This window comes from Pantherophis guttatus, chromosome 3, assembly GCF_059756535.1.
Source record: "Pantherophis guttatus breed Tessera chromosome 3, ASM5975653v1, whole genome shotgun sequence".
Lineage (NCBI taxonomy): Eukaryota > Metazoa > Chordata > Lepidosauria > Squamata > Colubridae > Pantherophis > Pantherophis guttatus.
In genome coordinates this window covers 1,764,024-1,781,253 of record NC_142065.1, presented here as the reverse complement: position 1 = coordinate 1,781,253, position 17,230 = coordinate 1,764,024, and the positions used below count along the sequence as shown (strand labels likewise).

The 17,230-nt window shown below is 44.1% G+C and overlaps 1 protein-coding gene across 1 annotated transcript in view; it reads left to right on the top strand.

The window, feature by feature from the left end:
* LOC117666649 (uncharacterized) overlaps positions 1–16,434 on the top strand; it is a 37,781-nt gene extending 21,347 nt beyond the window's left edge. Inside the window, exons 4-11 of the mRNA XM_087888931.1 lie at positions 119–223; positions 1,309–1,449; positions 3,518–3,581; positions 10,786–10,846; positions 11,959–12,047; positions 14,719–14,761; positions 16,026–16,079; positions 16,245–16,434. Coding sequence (XP_087745057.1) covers positions 119–223; positions 1,309–1,449; positions 3,518–3,581; positions 10,786–10,846; positions 11,959–12,047; positions 14,719–14,761; positions 16,026–16,054 — 532 coding nt within the window. The 3' untranslated portion in view covers positions 16,055–16,079; positions 16,245–16,434. The remainder of the gene's footprint in view (positions 1–118; positions 224–1,308; positions 1,450–3,517; positions 3,582–10,785; positions 10,847–11,958; positions 12,048–14,718; positions 14,762–16,025; positions 16,080–16,244) is intronic.
* Positions 16,435–17,230: the final 796 nt, after the last annotated feature.

Sequence of the window (17,230 nt, the reverse complement as noted above, 5' to 3'; positions counted from 1 at the left end):
GGATCCCTTGGTAGACAGTAAGAGAAAACAGGGGGACCAGTGAAGGCAACTTGAAAAGCCAATGGAAATTTTGGGGTGACCCCTTTCCTTTACTCTCTTTATTTCATTCCCTCCATAGGCATGCTATTTTGAATCTTCAGTTTATCAGAGGATCTTGGAAGATCATACATGGAACGGAGTTAATCCTCAATTTGCAAACACAGATCGTCATGAAATTGCCAGTGTGAGTCAAACGTGTTTGAGGGAGAGAGGTTGTGTCAGACCTGCCCCAATCCGATCCCTTGGGAAAGAGAAACCCTCGACTCCATCTGGTTAAAGCAAAGGGTTCTTTTACTCAGGATGTTGGTTGCGGTAAACTCGAGCTGGCTCTGAAATCCCCCGTGCTCGCTAGATACAAAAATAAGCTGTACGTTTTCCTTCAGCCCATCCTTCCCAGGGGTGAAATCTAAAATTTGTTACTACCGGTTCTGTGGGTGTGACTTGGTGGGGGGAGGGTAATGTGACTGGGTGGGCGTGGCCAACTTTTTCTCTTTTTTAACTTTTAAAACCATTTTTTCTACAACCTCTTCAGCTGAAGAGGTTGTAGAAAAAATGCTTTTAAAAGCCTTTGAGGATCCCAGCTGAGCCGCGCGATCGTCAGAGGCTTTTTTTTTTAACTTTTAAAAGCATTTTTTCGGCCAAAGAGGTTGTAGAAAAAAATTCTTTTAAAAGTAAAAAAAAAAAAAAGCCTCGGATGATTGTGCAGCTTAGCTGGGTATGGGGGAGGGGGGGCAGGGATTTTTGCTACCGGTTCTCTGAACCACCCGTCTCCATCGCTACCGGATCGGGCCATCCGGTCCGAACTGGGAGCATTTCACCCCTGGATATATCCAAATAAGCTATTCTTTGAGGGAATCTACCTGCCTCGGAGTTATGTTTGCTATGGGTGTATTACTTGGAACCCTGAGAGAGACTGGACAATGGTTTGTCCAGAATGATATAGGTCAGTGATGGCTACCCTTTTCTGGACCAAGTGCCCAAAGCACGTACGCCTGAAGCCCCAAAATGCCCCCTGCATGCCCCCCCCGTGCATGCATGTGTGGCTCCCTGCATGCACCCCACCCCCTGCGCATGTGCGGCAGAGACTCAAAGACCAGCTGGCTGGTGGCAGCCGTGTGTGCATGCACAGCAGAGCTGAACTGGGGTGACGGCTCGTGTGCCCTCTGGCACGCATGCTATAGGTTTGCCCAGAATGGTGGAGCAGGAAAGGACCAGGCAGCCTGGTCTGGATTTCCACCATCACATCCCTTTCCTATTTGTCTTCAACAGGAAGCTGTTCCGGACCGTCACTGTGGATGTGAACATGACTGCAGACCTGGCCATCACCCAAAACAAACCTGGTGACCTCAAGCTGGTCCTTAAAAACTGCCGAAACCTTGTGGCTGGTTTTACCGTCAAGCTGCCTCCAGGGTAAGCGGGCAGAAAGGAGGGGAGAGAGGTGGGGTCTGCCTTCTAAGGGTCCACCCAGGGGGCCCAGAGGCTGCCTCCGCACTATATTCTTCACCAGGCCACCTTGAGACCCAGCGGTGTTGTCTAGACAGACCACGTTTGGGGAGTTTTTGTGGCTTAGTTGGGTGAGCCCAGACCACGGTCATTCATGATGGAGAGGTTGAGAATGAGAGAAGAGATACTGTAGTACTGAAGCTGGAGAGAGAAAGAGAGAGGGAGAGGGAAAGAGGGAGACAGATAGATAGATGGACAACAGACACATGGAAATGACATGATGACAGACAGATAGACACAGAGATAATAGACAGACAGATATAATTAGATAGAAATAGAAAGATAGGATAGGGATAGGTAGGTAGGTAGATAGATATGATTAGATAAATGATAGAGAGATAGATATAGAGATGATTAGATAGATAGAGATGATAGATAGATAGATAGATAGATAGATAGATAGATAGATAGATAGATAGATAGATAAGATAGATATGATTAGATAGATAGATAGATAGATAGATAGATAGATAGATAGATAGATAAGATAGATATGATTAGATAGATAGATAGATAGATAGATAGATAGATAGATAGATATGATTAGATAGATAGATAGAGATAGATAGATAGATATGATTAGATAGATAGATAGAGATAGATAGATAGATATGATTAGATAGATAGATAGAGATAGATAGATATGATTAGATAGATAGATAGATAGATAGATATGATTAGATAGATAGATAGAGATAGATAGAGATAGATAGATAGAGATGATAGATAGATAGATATAGATAGATAGATAGATAGATAGATAGATAGATAGATAGATAGATAGATATAGATATGATTAGATAGAGATGATAGATAGATATGATTAGATAGATAGATAGAGATAGATAGATAGATATAGATATGATTAGATAGAGATGATAGATATAGATATGATTAGATAGAGATGATAGATAGATATGATTAGATAGATAGATATGATTAGATAGATATAGATAGATAGATATGATTAGATAGATAGATATGATTAGATAGATAGATAGATAAATAGATATGATTAGATAGATAGATGGAGATAGATAGAGATAGATAGATAGAGATAGATAGATAGATATGATTAGATAGATAGATAGATAGATAGATAGATAGATAGATAGATAGAGATAGATAGAGATAGATAGATAGAGATGATAGATAGATAGATATAGATAGATAGATATGATTAGATAGATAGATAGATAGATAGATAGATAGATATGATTAGATAGATAGATAGAGATAGATAGAGATAGATAGATAGAGATGATAGATAGATAGATAGATATAGATAGATAGATAGATAGATAGATAGATATAGATATGATTAGATAGAGATGATAGATAGATATGATTAGATAGATAGATATGATTAGATAGATAGATATGATTAGATAGATAGAGATGATAGATAGATATGATTAGATAGATAGATATGATTAGATAGATAGATATGATTAGATAGATAGATAAATAGATATGATTAGATAGATAGATGGAGATAGATAGATAGATAGAGATAGATAGATAGATAGATAGATAGATAGATAGATAGATAGATAGATAGATAGATAGATAGATAGATAGATAGATGATAGGTAGATAAGACAGACAGACAGGCAGACAGAAAGAGAGAGAAATTAGATTGGATAGAAGATGGATGGATGATAAAGAGAGAGACAGACAGACAGACAGACAGTTATAGGATAGATGCTAGAGAGATGATAGGTGGATAGAGAGAGACTGTAGATAAATAAACAGACCGCATAGACAGGCAGGCAGAGCGAGCAAAAGTAAAGAGTAAATGCTGCAAAGGAAAAGCTGCAGAGGACTTGCAGCTTTCTTTATTTTTATTCTCCCCCCCCACCCCCTTGATGGTTTGAGCCTCGTTGCTGGGGCTGGTCCCCTCTCCTCCCCCGGGGGAGCTGAAACGCCACTCGGCTCCTCACTGAGCGACCCTCTGCTTTCCTTTTCTCCGCAGCCTGATTGCCTCGCTGCTCAGCAACATGGTCAACTCGGCTATTCAGAACACCCTGCCTGCGGTGGTGAGTGACCACCAGATGCCCACCGGAGGGCGGGTGGGGGAGTGTGGGAGGAAAGCTGGAAGAAGAGACTACAGATTGATAGAGTGGGAAGGGACCTTGTAGGTCATCTAGTCCAACCCGCCTGCAGGCAGGTCTTTCGGCTCCCCTGCTCTTCGGGTCCACACCTCCAGCCTAGAGACCTGGAAGAATCACAGAATCCCAGGGGCTGGGAGGGGACTTCGAAGGTCATCTAGCCCAACCCCCCTGCCTGAACAGAAAGGCCTACACCAGCGGTTCTCAACTCATTTATGTCACCACGGGGGGGGGGGGGGGGGTGAAAGCTTGAAGAAATATTATGATTTAAATCTTAAGTCTTGAAGGAAAGGTTGAGGGTCGCTCCTTTACTGCTATATTTCTGGATGGCAATTCAGAATAACAGAACGCAAGGAGTCCTCGGCTTACGACCACAGCTGAGCCCAAAATGCCTGCTGCGAAGAGAGACAGTTGCTAAGCGAGTTTTGCCCTGTTTTTACAACCTTTCTTGCCACCGTTGTTAACTGAATCACTGCCGTCGTTAAACTACTAACACGGTCATTAAGTGAGTATGGCTTCTCCCATTGACTTTGGTGGTCAGAAGGTCACCAAAGGGGGATCACGTGACCCCAGGACACTGCGACCGTCATAAATACGAGTCAGTGGCCAAGTGTCTGAATTTTGATCATGGGGAGGCTGCAACGGTCATAAGTGTGAAAATGGTCACAGGTCACCTTTTTCAGTGCTGTTGTAAATTCAAACGGTCACTAAATGAACAGTTGTAAGTCGAGGACCCTTTGTTACATGCCAATTGCCAAACACACAAATTTTGATCACGTGACCACGGGGATGCTGCAACAGTCGTTAAGTGAGGAAAACGGTCATAAGTCACTTTTTTTCACAGCCGTTGTGACTTCAAACGGTCACTAAACAAACTGTTGTTAGTCGAGGACTACCTATAACAGAGTCGGAAGGGACCTTGGAGCTCTCCTAGCGCCACATCCCACAAAAATTATGGTCCAAGAACTATTAGGGAGGAACTGTCTTCACCCTCTTTCTCACACACAATGTTCTGTCTCCGTCCCACTCACGCACCCCCACAGACGGCCCGGAGTTAATAAGCCACACGACAAAACTCTTTGAAGATAAAGCTGGCAGCAACCCACTGGCTAGCTGCCAATTCAGACTTTACTCACACAAAACAAAGATTAGACTGCCAGCATTCCGATAAAACAGACAGAGTTTTCAACAATACAAGGATTAATCCAAATGCAGTCCGATAAAGCAGGCAAAGTCCAGTAACGCAGAGATCATGGATTAGTTCTAGTTTTTGCTCGTCACAAACTGAACCGGCCACCACACCCACATTTATACCCTGTGGGGTGTGGTCCAGTGACTCAGCTAATCTCTGGCACGCCTTCCCCTCTGCTGTGCACTATACCAGCGGTTCTGCCGAGGGTCCCTGCGCCTCTGCCGAGGGTCCAGCCAGCACTTATCTCCTTCGTCGCTGTCCACTTGTGGCTGCGGGGATGTGCTTGGCTCTGAGCCTATCGTTTGGCCTTCGGTGTCCTCCGGAGGCATTGCCAGAGGAGGGTCCTGGAGAGGGAGGCCTTGCCAACTCCTCTTCCTCACTCTCAGAGTCTGCATCTGTCGATAGCCCAGGCTCACGCAACGGAGCCACAACACACAATCTAAAAACTGGGTCGTTTCTTCCTCCTCTGGAATTGCAGCCCCTCCCTCCTGGGAATCCAGACTACATTCCACCCCACATCATCAGATCTCCCAACTTTAATAGAGGAACAGAATAACAGAGTTGGAAGGGACTTTGGAGGTCTTAGAATCCAACCCCCGGCCCAAGCAGGAGACCCTAGACCAGGGACTATCAAACTCAATGCCTGTGGGACAAATCCGGCCCACGGGGTGCTTAGATCTGGCCCGTGGGGCTGCCATGGAAACAGCGAAGGTCTGGCCTGCGGTGCCTCTCCCAGCGAAAACAGAGCTTGGGGAGGGGGCACAAACACTCTCCGAAGCTCCCTTTTCACTGGTAGAGGGCTGCAGGAGGCCGTTGTGTCTGAAAACGCAGCTCATGAAAAGCTCCGTTTTCTCTGGCAGAGGGCGAGCAAAACAAACGACTAGCAAAAGTGGCATTGAAACATCGGGAAATGTTTCCCCTTTTGCATTTGAGCACCTAAGAAGGGGCAGGAAAGGAGAAAAGGAAAGGGGAAAGACAAAGAAAAAGAAAGGAAGGATGGGAAGAGAGCAAGGAAGGAAAAAGAAGGAAAGAGGGGAAGGAAGAAGAAAGGAAGGAGAAGGAAAAAGGAGAAAATGAAAGGGGAAAGACAAAGAAAAAGAAGGAAAGATGGGAAGAGAGCAAGGAAGGAAAAAGAAGGAAAGAGGGGAAGGAAGAAGAAAGGAAGGAGAAGAAAGAAGGAAAAAGAAGAAAAGGAGAAAAGGGGAAAGACAAAGAAAGAGAAGGAAAGATGGGAAGAGAGCAAGGAAGGAAAAAGAAGGAAAGAGGGGAAGGAAGAAGAAAGGAAGGAGAAGAAAGAAGGAAAAAGAAGAAAAGGAGAAAAGGGGAAAGACAAAGAAAGAGAAGGAAAGATGGGAAGAGAGCAAGGAAGGAAAAAGAAGGAAAGAGGGGAAGGAAGAAGAAAGGAAGGAGAAGAAAGAAGGAAAAAAGAAGAAAAGAAGAAAAGGGGAAAAGGAAGGAAGGAAGGAAGGAAGGAAGGAAGGAAGGAAGGAAGGAAGGAAGGAAGGAAGGAAGGAAGGAAGGAAGGAAGGAAGGAAAAGAAGTCCTGCCTTAGCACTTGGCCACCAGCAGCCCAGCTGCCCCTTCACCATCTCCTTGTCTCCTCCTCCTGACCTCTCCTGGTGGTCTCCCACCCCATCGCTGAGGATGCTTTGCTTACAAAGCCGGGTCTCCTTGCGGGGAGAGGGAGTGGGCCTCCCACTGGCCCACACACTTTGCCCTCCCGCACACACCATGAGCAACCTGGCCAGGGATAGCGAGCAGCATCCTCGAGGAGGAGGTAAGCGCAGCCAGGCACCTACTCGGGGAAGTGGGGCTGGACTGGTTTGGGCTGGGCTGTGGGGTCCCGGGGTCCCGGGAGCATAAGAGCCAGGCCGGGCACTTGCCCTCCTCTGCCTAGGGCTCTGGACAGCCTGCACCACTGTCCAGGGTTCCTCCACGTGGCCTGAGAGGGACGGCAAGGCTCCTGTGGATGACCAGGGTTTGGTGCTCTCCCTTGTCTCGCCTTCCTCCGCTGGAGACAATGGATCCCCCCAGACCACCACAGCTGCCCCCAACATGAGTGACATTGAGCTGGCCATACCCCCCTGACCCCTCCGAGGTCAAACACAACCCCGATGTGGCCCTCCATGAAATGGAGTTTCACATCTCTACCCTAGACCATTTATTTATTTGTTTGTTTGTTTATTTTATTTATTAGTTCGATTTATATGCCGCCATTCTCCGGAGACTCAGGGTGGCGTACAATGCGTTAAGCAATAGCCTTCATGCTTTTGTATATACCTGCTTAGTAGGGCTTTTGCCCCCCTCTAAGTGGTGTTTTATTTTATACAAAGTCAGCTTATTGCCCCCACAATCCGGGTCCTCATTTTACCTACCTCGGAAGGCTGGAAGGCTGAGTCAACCTTGAGCCTGGGGAGATTCGAGCTGGCAGTAATTGCTGGTGCTAGTTAACAGCACTTTAGTCTGTTGCGCCACCAAGGCTCTTATTAGATAGATGATAGATAGATTCATTTATTTATTTATTTATTTATTTATTGGTTCAATTTATATGCCGCCCTGCTCAATGCGTTAAGCAATAGCCTTCATACTTTTGTATATACCTGCTTAGTAGGGCTTTCAGCCCCCCCTAAGCGGGGTTCTTTTTTATACAAAGTCAGCTTATTGCCCCCACAATCCGGGTCCTCATTTTACCTACCTCGGAAGGATGGAAGGCTGAGTCAACCTTGAGCCTGGTGAGATTCGAACTCGCAGTAATTGCAGGCAGCTGGTGCTATTTAACAGCACTTTAGTCTGCTGCGCCACCAAGGCTCTTATTCTGGACAAATGGCTGCAATTACAAAATCGTTGTACCAGGCACCACGACGCTGGCCGGCTTTAAATTAGCCTCTTGCTACGATTTTCCAATCTTTTTTTTTTATTTATTTATTTGTCCCTGGGAAGAAGGGCCTATTTTGAAGGGGGGAAAGAAATGTGCAAACACGAAGAAGGGAGATTTGACACGGTACATTTGCAGAAGGTAAACAGATCAGTTCAGGACGTTTCTGAAGTTTTCATCCAGAAGGCTTAACTTCAGATCACGTTCCCAGCCCGCACCCATCAATGCATACGGTATCGTGATGTCCTCATTTTTAAATCTGAACTCCAACACGTGATATCTGGCTATTTGCCAGCCAAGCCCTGGTAAGTTTTTGGTAATAAATGAGACGAGGCGAAGAAGTCAGGCTGCTAGCCTTGATGCTTTATTTTTTTTTAAAAAAAAAACACCAAGTTTTATTGTTTTTTTTTTCTTTTCTCCACTCCCACCTTCACTCACATCTTTCTTTCTTTCTTTCTTTCTTTCTTTCTTTCTTTCTTTCTTTCTTTTTCTTTTTTTGAACAGAGTGTTGGTCGTTTCTTATCTTATACAATTAGTCAAATTCAAATACATTTTACTCAGTTACAATTTTTGTCAATATCGTCTTTCCTCCTTTCCTTTTTTTTTTTGAATATACCTCAGTATTTCTATACTTGCATATATAAACACCTTCTTCATTTATCCCTAAATTCTAACTTAACTATTTATACATATTAGTCCTCTTTTATTCTTAAACAATTCATTCTTTTTCTTAATATTTGTTTGTTCAGAGCTGCCTTTCTTCCACTTCATCTTTTTTTTAATTGTACAGCAATCTTTCTCCTCAAACCTAGCCTCTCCCACTTCTCCTTCCAACTTTCTTTCCCCACCTTCTTCTTCTCTTCTCTACTTCCCCTTCCCTTCTCCTTCTCTCTTCCCCCCCCCCCGTCTTGCCTTCTCTCCTACTCTACTTTCCCTTCCCTTCTTTCCTCCCTACTCTTCCATCCCTCCTCCTCCCTTCCAATTCCTTCATATCTCTCTCTATTGCTGTATTCATTTTAATGTTTTCCATTGTGGAGTTCACTGGCCTTGATGCTTGATCAGAATTGTGCCCCCTCCCTTTTTAAAATATAATTTTATTGAGTATTTTACATTTTTAAAACCAAGTGCACAATAGCAAAAGAGATCAAAAGAAAAAAAAAACAAAAACACATACATCAAATGTTAAAATACAATACTAACAACAGATATATACAATTTTGCAACTTTTTGCATCGACTTTTGTCTTTACTCTTAACTTTTATCTTCCCGCTCCTTCTCTTTATTTTTAAATATTCATTTTGTTAGCAGGGTCATTATTTACATTTATATCCAGTAAGTTGCCCCCTTTTTAAACATCTGGTCATGCATGTTAAATAGAGGTGGGGATTCGCTCTCACGCTTGCAGTTCAAATCTTGACTTTTTTGACCTGCCTTGATTCAAGCTCATGAGGTTGGGTCTCTACGGACCACAATTTCAGTTTTGCAAATGCTGTTATTTCCCAACGTTTGCCAAATTGCAAAACAGCAGACAGTTCCCCAAAATAGTGAAGAAAAATTGTTTTAATCTAAGATTACAGTGTGAAAATGGAACTGAAAATTAAGATAATTCTGGCAGAGCTCTGAGTTTAGAGTAGAACAGAAGACACCAGAGGTTCTGCTTTCAAACAACAACTGGAAGGACCAAATCTTCATGACTCTTTCATGGAAAGAGGACTAGGGGTGACATGATAGCAGTCTTCCAATATCTCAGGTGTTGCCACAAAGAAGAGGGGGTCAAATTATTCTCCAAAGCACCTGAAGGCAGGACAAGAAGCAACGCATGGAAACTCATCAAGGAGAGAAGCAACCTAGAATTGAGGAGGAATTTCCTGAAAATTAGAACAATTAACCAGTGGAACAACTTGCCTCCAGAAGTTGTGAATGCTCCAACTCTGGAAGTTTTGAAGATGATGCTGGATAACCATTTGTCTGAAGTGGTGTAGGGTTTCCTGCCTGGGCAGGGGGTTGGACTAGAAGACCTCCAAGGTCCCTTCCAACTCTTGTTATTCTGTTACTCTTCTAAAGTTGGTAGATCTGATGATGCAGTGGAATGTAGTCTGGATTCCCAGGAGGGAGGGGCTGCAATTCCAGAGGAGGAAGACCCAGCACAATTTAGATTGTGTTTGAGAAAGAGGGTGAAGACAGTTCCTCCCCAATAGTTCCCAGAGTGTACTTTTTATGGTCCCAGCAGTCTGCTTTAGTTTGGCAAGAACAATTTATTTATTTATTTTATTCAATTTATATACCGCCCTTCTCCTAGTGGACTCAGGGCGGTGCACAGCCAGAACTAAAAGACATACTAATACAAAATTTAAATTTTTTAAAAGAATTACATGACTTTGGCCCAATTTAAAACATTCGAACTAAAACCCATTGACAATTTAAAAAGCTAAAAAAGGAATAATAAAGGAAACTACTTAGAGAAGAACCTCAGTGGGTCATTGCTGGGAATTAGGCAGAACCTGGCAAAGGGATTAAGAGCCAGGAGTTCTTCCACTCCTTCTACTTCAAGGCTCCTACGCCTTCACCTCTCAGGTGGACATCTTCTTCTCCCAAGCAGAAGAATCGACTGTCTGGAGGAGACAGTCTCCAAGATCCCTGTGCTCAAGGTCTCTAGAACTTCATAGGTTAATCTTGGCACCTGAAAGGATCTTTGGAGATCTACTGGGAGCCAATGCAGTGTCCACCGTGGAGATGTTATGCTGGGTCTCACCCATCAGTGTGTAGACACCAACTGAAGTTTCCAGACCCAAACAAGACCCATGAGCTGGGAATTGTCTAGATCAGGGGTCTCCAACCTTGGCAACTTTAAGACTGGTGGACTTCAACTCCCAGAAGCAAAGCTGGCTGAGGAATTCTGGGAGTTGAAGTCCACCAGTCTTAAAGTTGCCAAGGTTGGAGACCCCTGGTCCAGATAGTTCTTCTTTGTTTCCTTCAGCTCTTAGATGAAGGTCTGCTGGTCCCATTGTGGCCTTTTCTTTAATCTCTCTCTCTCTCTCAGCTTCCCAATTTCTGCTCTGTTCTAGTTGTGTCCCATGTTTCAAGCTTGGCTCAACATCATCAATACACAACTCCAGGCCCTCAACAGTAAGTTTTCTTGGTCTGCATAGAACTTGACTCTGAGGGGTCCTGGGTGGTCTCTTGAGCTTGGTAGTTTTCTTGGAGACGTTTCATGACCCAACTAGGGAACATGATCAGGGCTAGAAGGGAGGGGGGTTTACGGGGAGGAGGAGGGGGGCGGGAAGGAGGAGGTAGTCCTTGCTGCTCTCTGAGCTTGGATGTTTTTCTTCCAATGCTTCATTACCAAACTAAGGTTCATCCTCACTGTGGGAAGGGAGTGGAGTATGTGAGGCGGGGGAGGAGGAGGAAAAAGGGGAAGGAGAAAGAAGAGGAGGAGGAGGACTGTAGGGTGTTTGGTGCTCTTTCAGCCTGTATGCTCTTCTTACAGACATTTCATTACCAGACTAGGGAACATCATCAATGGTAGAAGGGAGTGTGGTTTGGAGGAGGGGAAGGAAGGAAGGAAGGAAGGAAGGAAGGAAGGAAGGAAGGAAGGAAGGAAGGAAGGAAGGAAGGAAGGAAGGAAGGAAGGAAGGAAGGAGTGAGTGTGGTTTGGAGGAGGGGAAGGAAGGAAGGAAGAAAAGGAGGGAGGGAAGGAAGGAAGGAGGGAAGGAGGGAAGGAAGGAAGGAAGGAAGGAAGGAAGGAAGGAAGGAAGGAAGGAAGGAGGAGGACTGTGGGGTCCTTGGTGCTCTCTGAGCTTGGTGGTTTTCTTGTAGATGTTTCATTACCAAGCTAAGTATTGTCATCAATGCTAGAAGGGAGTGGGGCATGCAGAGAGGAGGAGGAGGGGGGGAGGGAGGGACAACTATGGGGTCCTGACTCCTTGGTCCACCTTGGGCATGGCTCCCAGTTGGAAAGGGAAGGCAGAAATAACACAATAACGCAACAGCAACCGAGTTGGGGGGGGGCCTTGGAAGTCTCCATGAACCAAGAGGGGGCTGGATCTCCAACTCCGTGGAGGACAAGGGGCGGGTGGAGAGCCACGGCTGTCCCCTTCTCCTCAGGGGGGCCGGACAAGAGAAGGGGGCACCGGGGGATGACGACGAAGGGAAGGAACAGAGGGCCACATTTAACCCTCTCCTTTGCCCCCCCATTGCCTCCCACCCACCCACCCATATTCCTTTTTTTTTTTCCCCAGGTGTCTCTTTTGGGATTCTTGGCCAAATCCACAAGGCCCTCTCCACCATGCCGATTTCGAGCGGACATTTTTCTGAGCTGGATTTGAAGGTGGGTCATGACTCGGTGGGGGTCTTCCTCTTGGTCCTTCCTGCTTCCCCCCCTTCTCTCTGGTGGGTTCCCTCCCACCCCCAAAGATGGGAATCCTGCTTCTGCTCAAAAGCATCTTCTTTGGACACCCCCCCCCAGTGAGGGGAACCCTGCACCAAAAGGGGGTTGGACTAAATGAGCTCGTGATGCCTCTGGTGAGCCAGAGCTACCCGTTCTCAGCAGAAATAAAGCTAGTCCTTAACTTACGACCGTTATGGCATCCCCACATTTGCGTGATTAACATTCGGGTGCTGGGCAACCTAGCGTACAGATAGTCCTCGACCTACAGATAATCCTCGGCCGTAAATCCTCAACTTACAACCATCACTAAATGAACTGTTGACCAGTTCATTTAGTGACGGTTGTAAGTCGAGGACTTACGGCACTGAAAAAAGTGGCTTGTGACCGTTCTTCACACTTGCAACCGTTGCATCTCCATGATCAAAATTCGGAGGCTTGGCAACCTGCTCATATTTATGACGGTCACAGTGTCCCGGGGGAGGGGGAGGGGGAGGTCATGTGATCCCCTTTTGCGACCTTCCAACAAGCCAAGTCAATGGGAAAAAATCCAGTTTCGTTTAACGACCGTGCGACTAATTTAAACAACTGCACTGATTTCGCAATAACAACTGTGGCAAGACAGGTGGTAAAATGGAGCAAAACTCACTCCACAAACTGTTTTGCTGAGCAACGGAAATGCTGACCTCAATTGTGGTCATAAAACGAGGACTATATATATTTATGATGGTTTCAGCTTCCCGGGGTCATCCGACCACGATCTGCAATCTTTCAAGGACTAATGGTATTTCTTCTGCGAATGGGTAGCTTTTCCATTAGCAGTAAAATAATTATCTATATCAGAGGTCTTCAAACTTGGCAGCTTTAAGACCTATGGACTTCAACTCCCAGAATTCTCCAGCCAGCTGGCTGGAGAATTCTGGGAGTTGAAGTCCACAGCTCTTAAAGCTGCCAAGTTTGGGGACCCCTGATCTATATGAAGACTCACCAAAATATATCATGAGGTCATTTAGTCCAACCCCTGCCATTTGAAAAAAAATCTAGCAAGGAGAATGCCATCACAGTTCTAGGCAGATTTATAAGCGTTCATTTAGTGACCATTCACAGAGACAAGTTAAAAACAATGACTTATGACCTGTCCTCCTATTTACGACCCTCACAGCATTATCCCAAGTCAGACGATCAGAATTTGGGTTGTCTGGCAAGCAGCATGTATTTATGACGGTTGCAAGATCCTGGGGTCACAAGAGTATCATTTGCGACCTCCCGACAAGCAGCGGGAAGCCGGATTCGCTTAACGACCTTGTGATCCACTTAACGACTGCATCGATTCGCTTAGCAACCCTGGCAAAAAGGGCCATAAAAAATCATCAAATGTGACTTAAGGAAGTCCCCTTCTTTAGCAATGGAAATTCTGGTCCCAATGACGGGATCGGGCTCAGTCGATCCTCAACCGAGGGCCCCCCTGGGGCAAGAGATGACGGATAGATACAGAATCCTATTCTTAATATAGGATTTGCTTTATGAAGCGTTAGGAAATAGAGGTAGACATTTGAAATGGGGAAAATATGATTAGGCATGCTGCTTATAATATATTATAATTACTACGTAGACGTAAATGTTAGAAGTTGAAAGAGCATTGCCATATATACCTGAATAGTATTACTATTGTTATTAGTATTGTGTATAAAGTAAATTGACGCAGACAATATACTGCTCACTAAACACTTACGTATGTCACAGAAAAAACTATAAATAAAATTAGAGAGAGATTGATAGAGATCGAGATCGAGAAAGATCGAGATAGATATAGAATAAAGAGCCTCATAGTACAGTGGACTAAAGCATTGTGATTAACACCAGCTGCCTGCAATTACTGCAAGTTCAAATCTCACTAGGCTCAAGGTTGACTCAGCCTTCCATCCTTTCTAAGGTAGGTAAATTGAGGACCCAGATTGTGGGGGCAATAAGCTGACTTTGTATAAATATACAAAAGGATGAAGGCTATTGCTTAGCGCATTGTAAGCCGCCCTGAGTCTCCGGAGAAGGGCGGCATATAAATCAAATTTAAAAAAAAAAAAAAAAGAATAGATATAGAGATAGATAGACAGATAGACAGATAGGTAGATAGATAGATAGATAGATGGATAGATGGATATAGAGAGATTGATAGAGAGAGATAGACATAGAGAGATATAGAAATAGATGGAGAGAGAGAGAGAGAGAGAGAGAGAGAGAGATGGATAGAGAGAGACAGAGAGAGAGAGGGATAGATAGATAGATAGATAGATAGATAGATAGATAGATAGAGATAGAGATAGATAGATAGAGATTGAGATTGACAGATAGCTATATATATATATATATATATATATATATATATATAGAGAGAGAGAGAGAGAGAGAGAGAGAGAGAGAGAGAGAGAGAGAGAGAGAGAGAGAGCGCTAGAGACAGACAGACAGACAGACAGATCGATAGATGACATAGATATAAATCGGGGGCTATCTGCAATGATGAAAAAATGCTGAAAAAAGAAAAAAACCCGACAATTTGCCATATGCCGACAAACCCCCAAGAGGATCATTTCTGACTTTCTGTCTCCTGCGTCTCCAGGACAAGCCGTTCCCAGGCTATTTTCTCAAGGGTCTCCTCAGAGGTAAGTTCTTTGTGGGCTCATCTTCCTTCCACAGCCAGGCCTCCCAACGGACTACAACTCCCATCATTCCCAAGAAGGAAACAGAGGGAGAGGAAAGGGAGCCCTCTCTTCTCATTCACAAAAAAGCTTTTTGTTTTGGGGGCTGTTTAAAAAAAACGTTGTTTCGTTTGTGCACAAAGCAGGAAGGTTGCTTTGAATGGTGGGTTCTTCCCCACTTCGGCGGGATACAGGAATGTCTGTGTGTGTGTGTGTGTGTGTGTTTGTTTCTTTTTTTATCTCTCTCTCTTTTTCTTTCTTTCTTTCTGTGTCTGTCCCTCTTTGTGTCTCTTTTTTCTGTTTCTTTTTTTGTCTGTCTGTTTCTCTTTTTTCCTGTGTCTGTCTCTCTCTTTTTTCTGTTTGTCTCTTTTTCTTTCTCTGTTTGTGTTCCTTTTTTTAATGTCTCTCTCTCTCTTTCTTTCTTTCTTTCTTTCTTTTCTTTCTTTCTTTCTTTCTGTGTCTGTTCCTGTTTGTCTCTTTTTTCTGTTTCTGTTTCTTTCTGTTTCTTTTTTTTCTGTCTGTCTCTCTTTTTTTCTGTGTCTTGTCTCTTTTTTTCTGTCTCTATCTTTTTCTTTCTTTCTGTTTATCTGTGTTTCTTTTTTATGTCTTTCTTTCTTTCTTTCTTTCTTTTTCTCTTTTTCTTTCTATATCTGTCCATTTCTCTTTTTTCTGTGTTTCTTTCTGATTCTTTTTTTTTCTGTCTTTTTTTTCTCCGTGTCTGTCTCTTTTTGTCTCTTTTTTCTGTCTCTATCTTTTTCTTTCTCTCTCTGTCTCTCTTCCTTTTTGTCTGTCTGTCTGTCTGTCTGTTTCTGTCTCTTTCTCTTTTTCTCTGTGTCTGTCTCTCTCTGTTTTGGTCTCTCTGTTTCTTTTTTGTCTGTTGTTTTCTTTTTGTTTCTTTTTTCTGTTTCTGTCTGTTTCTGTTTTTTTTTTCCTCCTGTCTCTCTGTCTCCGTCTCTCTCTTTCTCTCTCTCGGTGCGTGTGTGTTTGTGTAACTGTGTTTACATGAACAAAAGAGGCAGGGCTTCAACTGCAGGGAAGCAAACTGGCAACCAGTGTAACTTGCACAACAGTGGAGCCCCACACACCACCCGAGAGGTCTCCAGAATTGTGCATTCTGCACCACTTGTGGCTTCCGAACACCCTTCAAGGGCAGCCCCAGGTAGAGCACATTGCAGTAATCCAACCAAGACATGTCCAAGGCATGAACAATTGTCTTCCTTCTCTGCAGATGGAAAGGACAACCCGAAGACTGCTTGAGATGTTCCAGCAAGCCACCGGCGAGGTAAAAATACACAAGCATTGAGAGTGGTGGTTATCTTCAGAGCCAATCCGTTGATTCTAGGCTCCCACCTTCCTTGGAAATCACACTTCTTCCTGTAACTCATGTGCTATGTGTGGCTCCCATAAGGGGCTTTTTCACACACACACACCGTTTTCTCTGCCACAGATGCTGAACTCCTGAGCATCGTACAAGGGACGCCATTCCTAAGGATCCTGGGTGCGCCTCGCCTATATGTGGAAGCCTCACACTGCAAACATCTGGAAGGCATTCCTGTCCCAGCTGTTACCTCTCTTTGTAAACTCGCCTGGGAGGCGATAAGTCGAAATGCACCTAAGGCAAAATAAATGCATGAATAAAAAAATGAATCAATTGTTTAAATGGGGGCAGGGGTCAAATCAGTTTGCAAAATCCAATTTATGACCCGCCTGTTTTGAATGAGAACAGGAATTTTGACGCAGGGTTTCAATAGGTTACCTGGCATCTGTGGCGCATTTAATGAAAAAGCTTAAGGGTGATGCTCACACCACGTGCGTTTTGAGCCCTACAATGCACGGTAGTCCTTGACTTACCATCCCAATTGCAGCCGGGATTTCCGTTGCTAGGCAAGCTGGCTGTTAAATGAACCAAGACGGATTTTATAACCTTTTTGCCACATTAAGCGAATTGTTAAGTCTGCCAACCTGCTTCTAGATGCTTTTAAGGAGCCTAAATTTCTACTTCCAGCATTGGGTATTCAGATACACCCTGCTTAATCAGACAGATGTGAGCAATGGGCCTGTCCAATAAAATGAAATTTAATGTGGAGGAGGAAAGAAAAAAAGGGTTTTACACTTAGGCAGGAAAAACTAAGGTACAAGGACAAATTAGGCGAAACCTGGCTCAAAAACAGTTAACTGCGAAAGGGACCTTGGAGTCTGAGTGGACGATCGCTCAGCTGTTTACCTTGATAGGCTGGGCTATCAAGGTAAAGATTTTAACTGGGTTTTAAAAATAGGATTTTAAATTTGGGGTTTTAAATTGAGCCTATCATTTAATAATTTTAAATTTTTGTCTGTCTTTCTGCTTTTAATCAGGCTGTACACCGCCCTGAGTCCTCCGGGAGAAGGGCGGTATAGAAATAAAATTAATAAATTAATAACAAATTAATAATA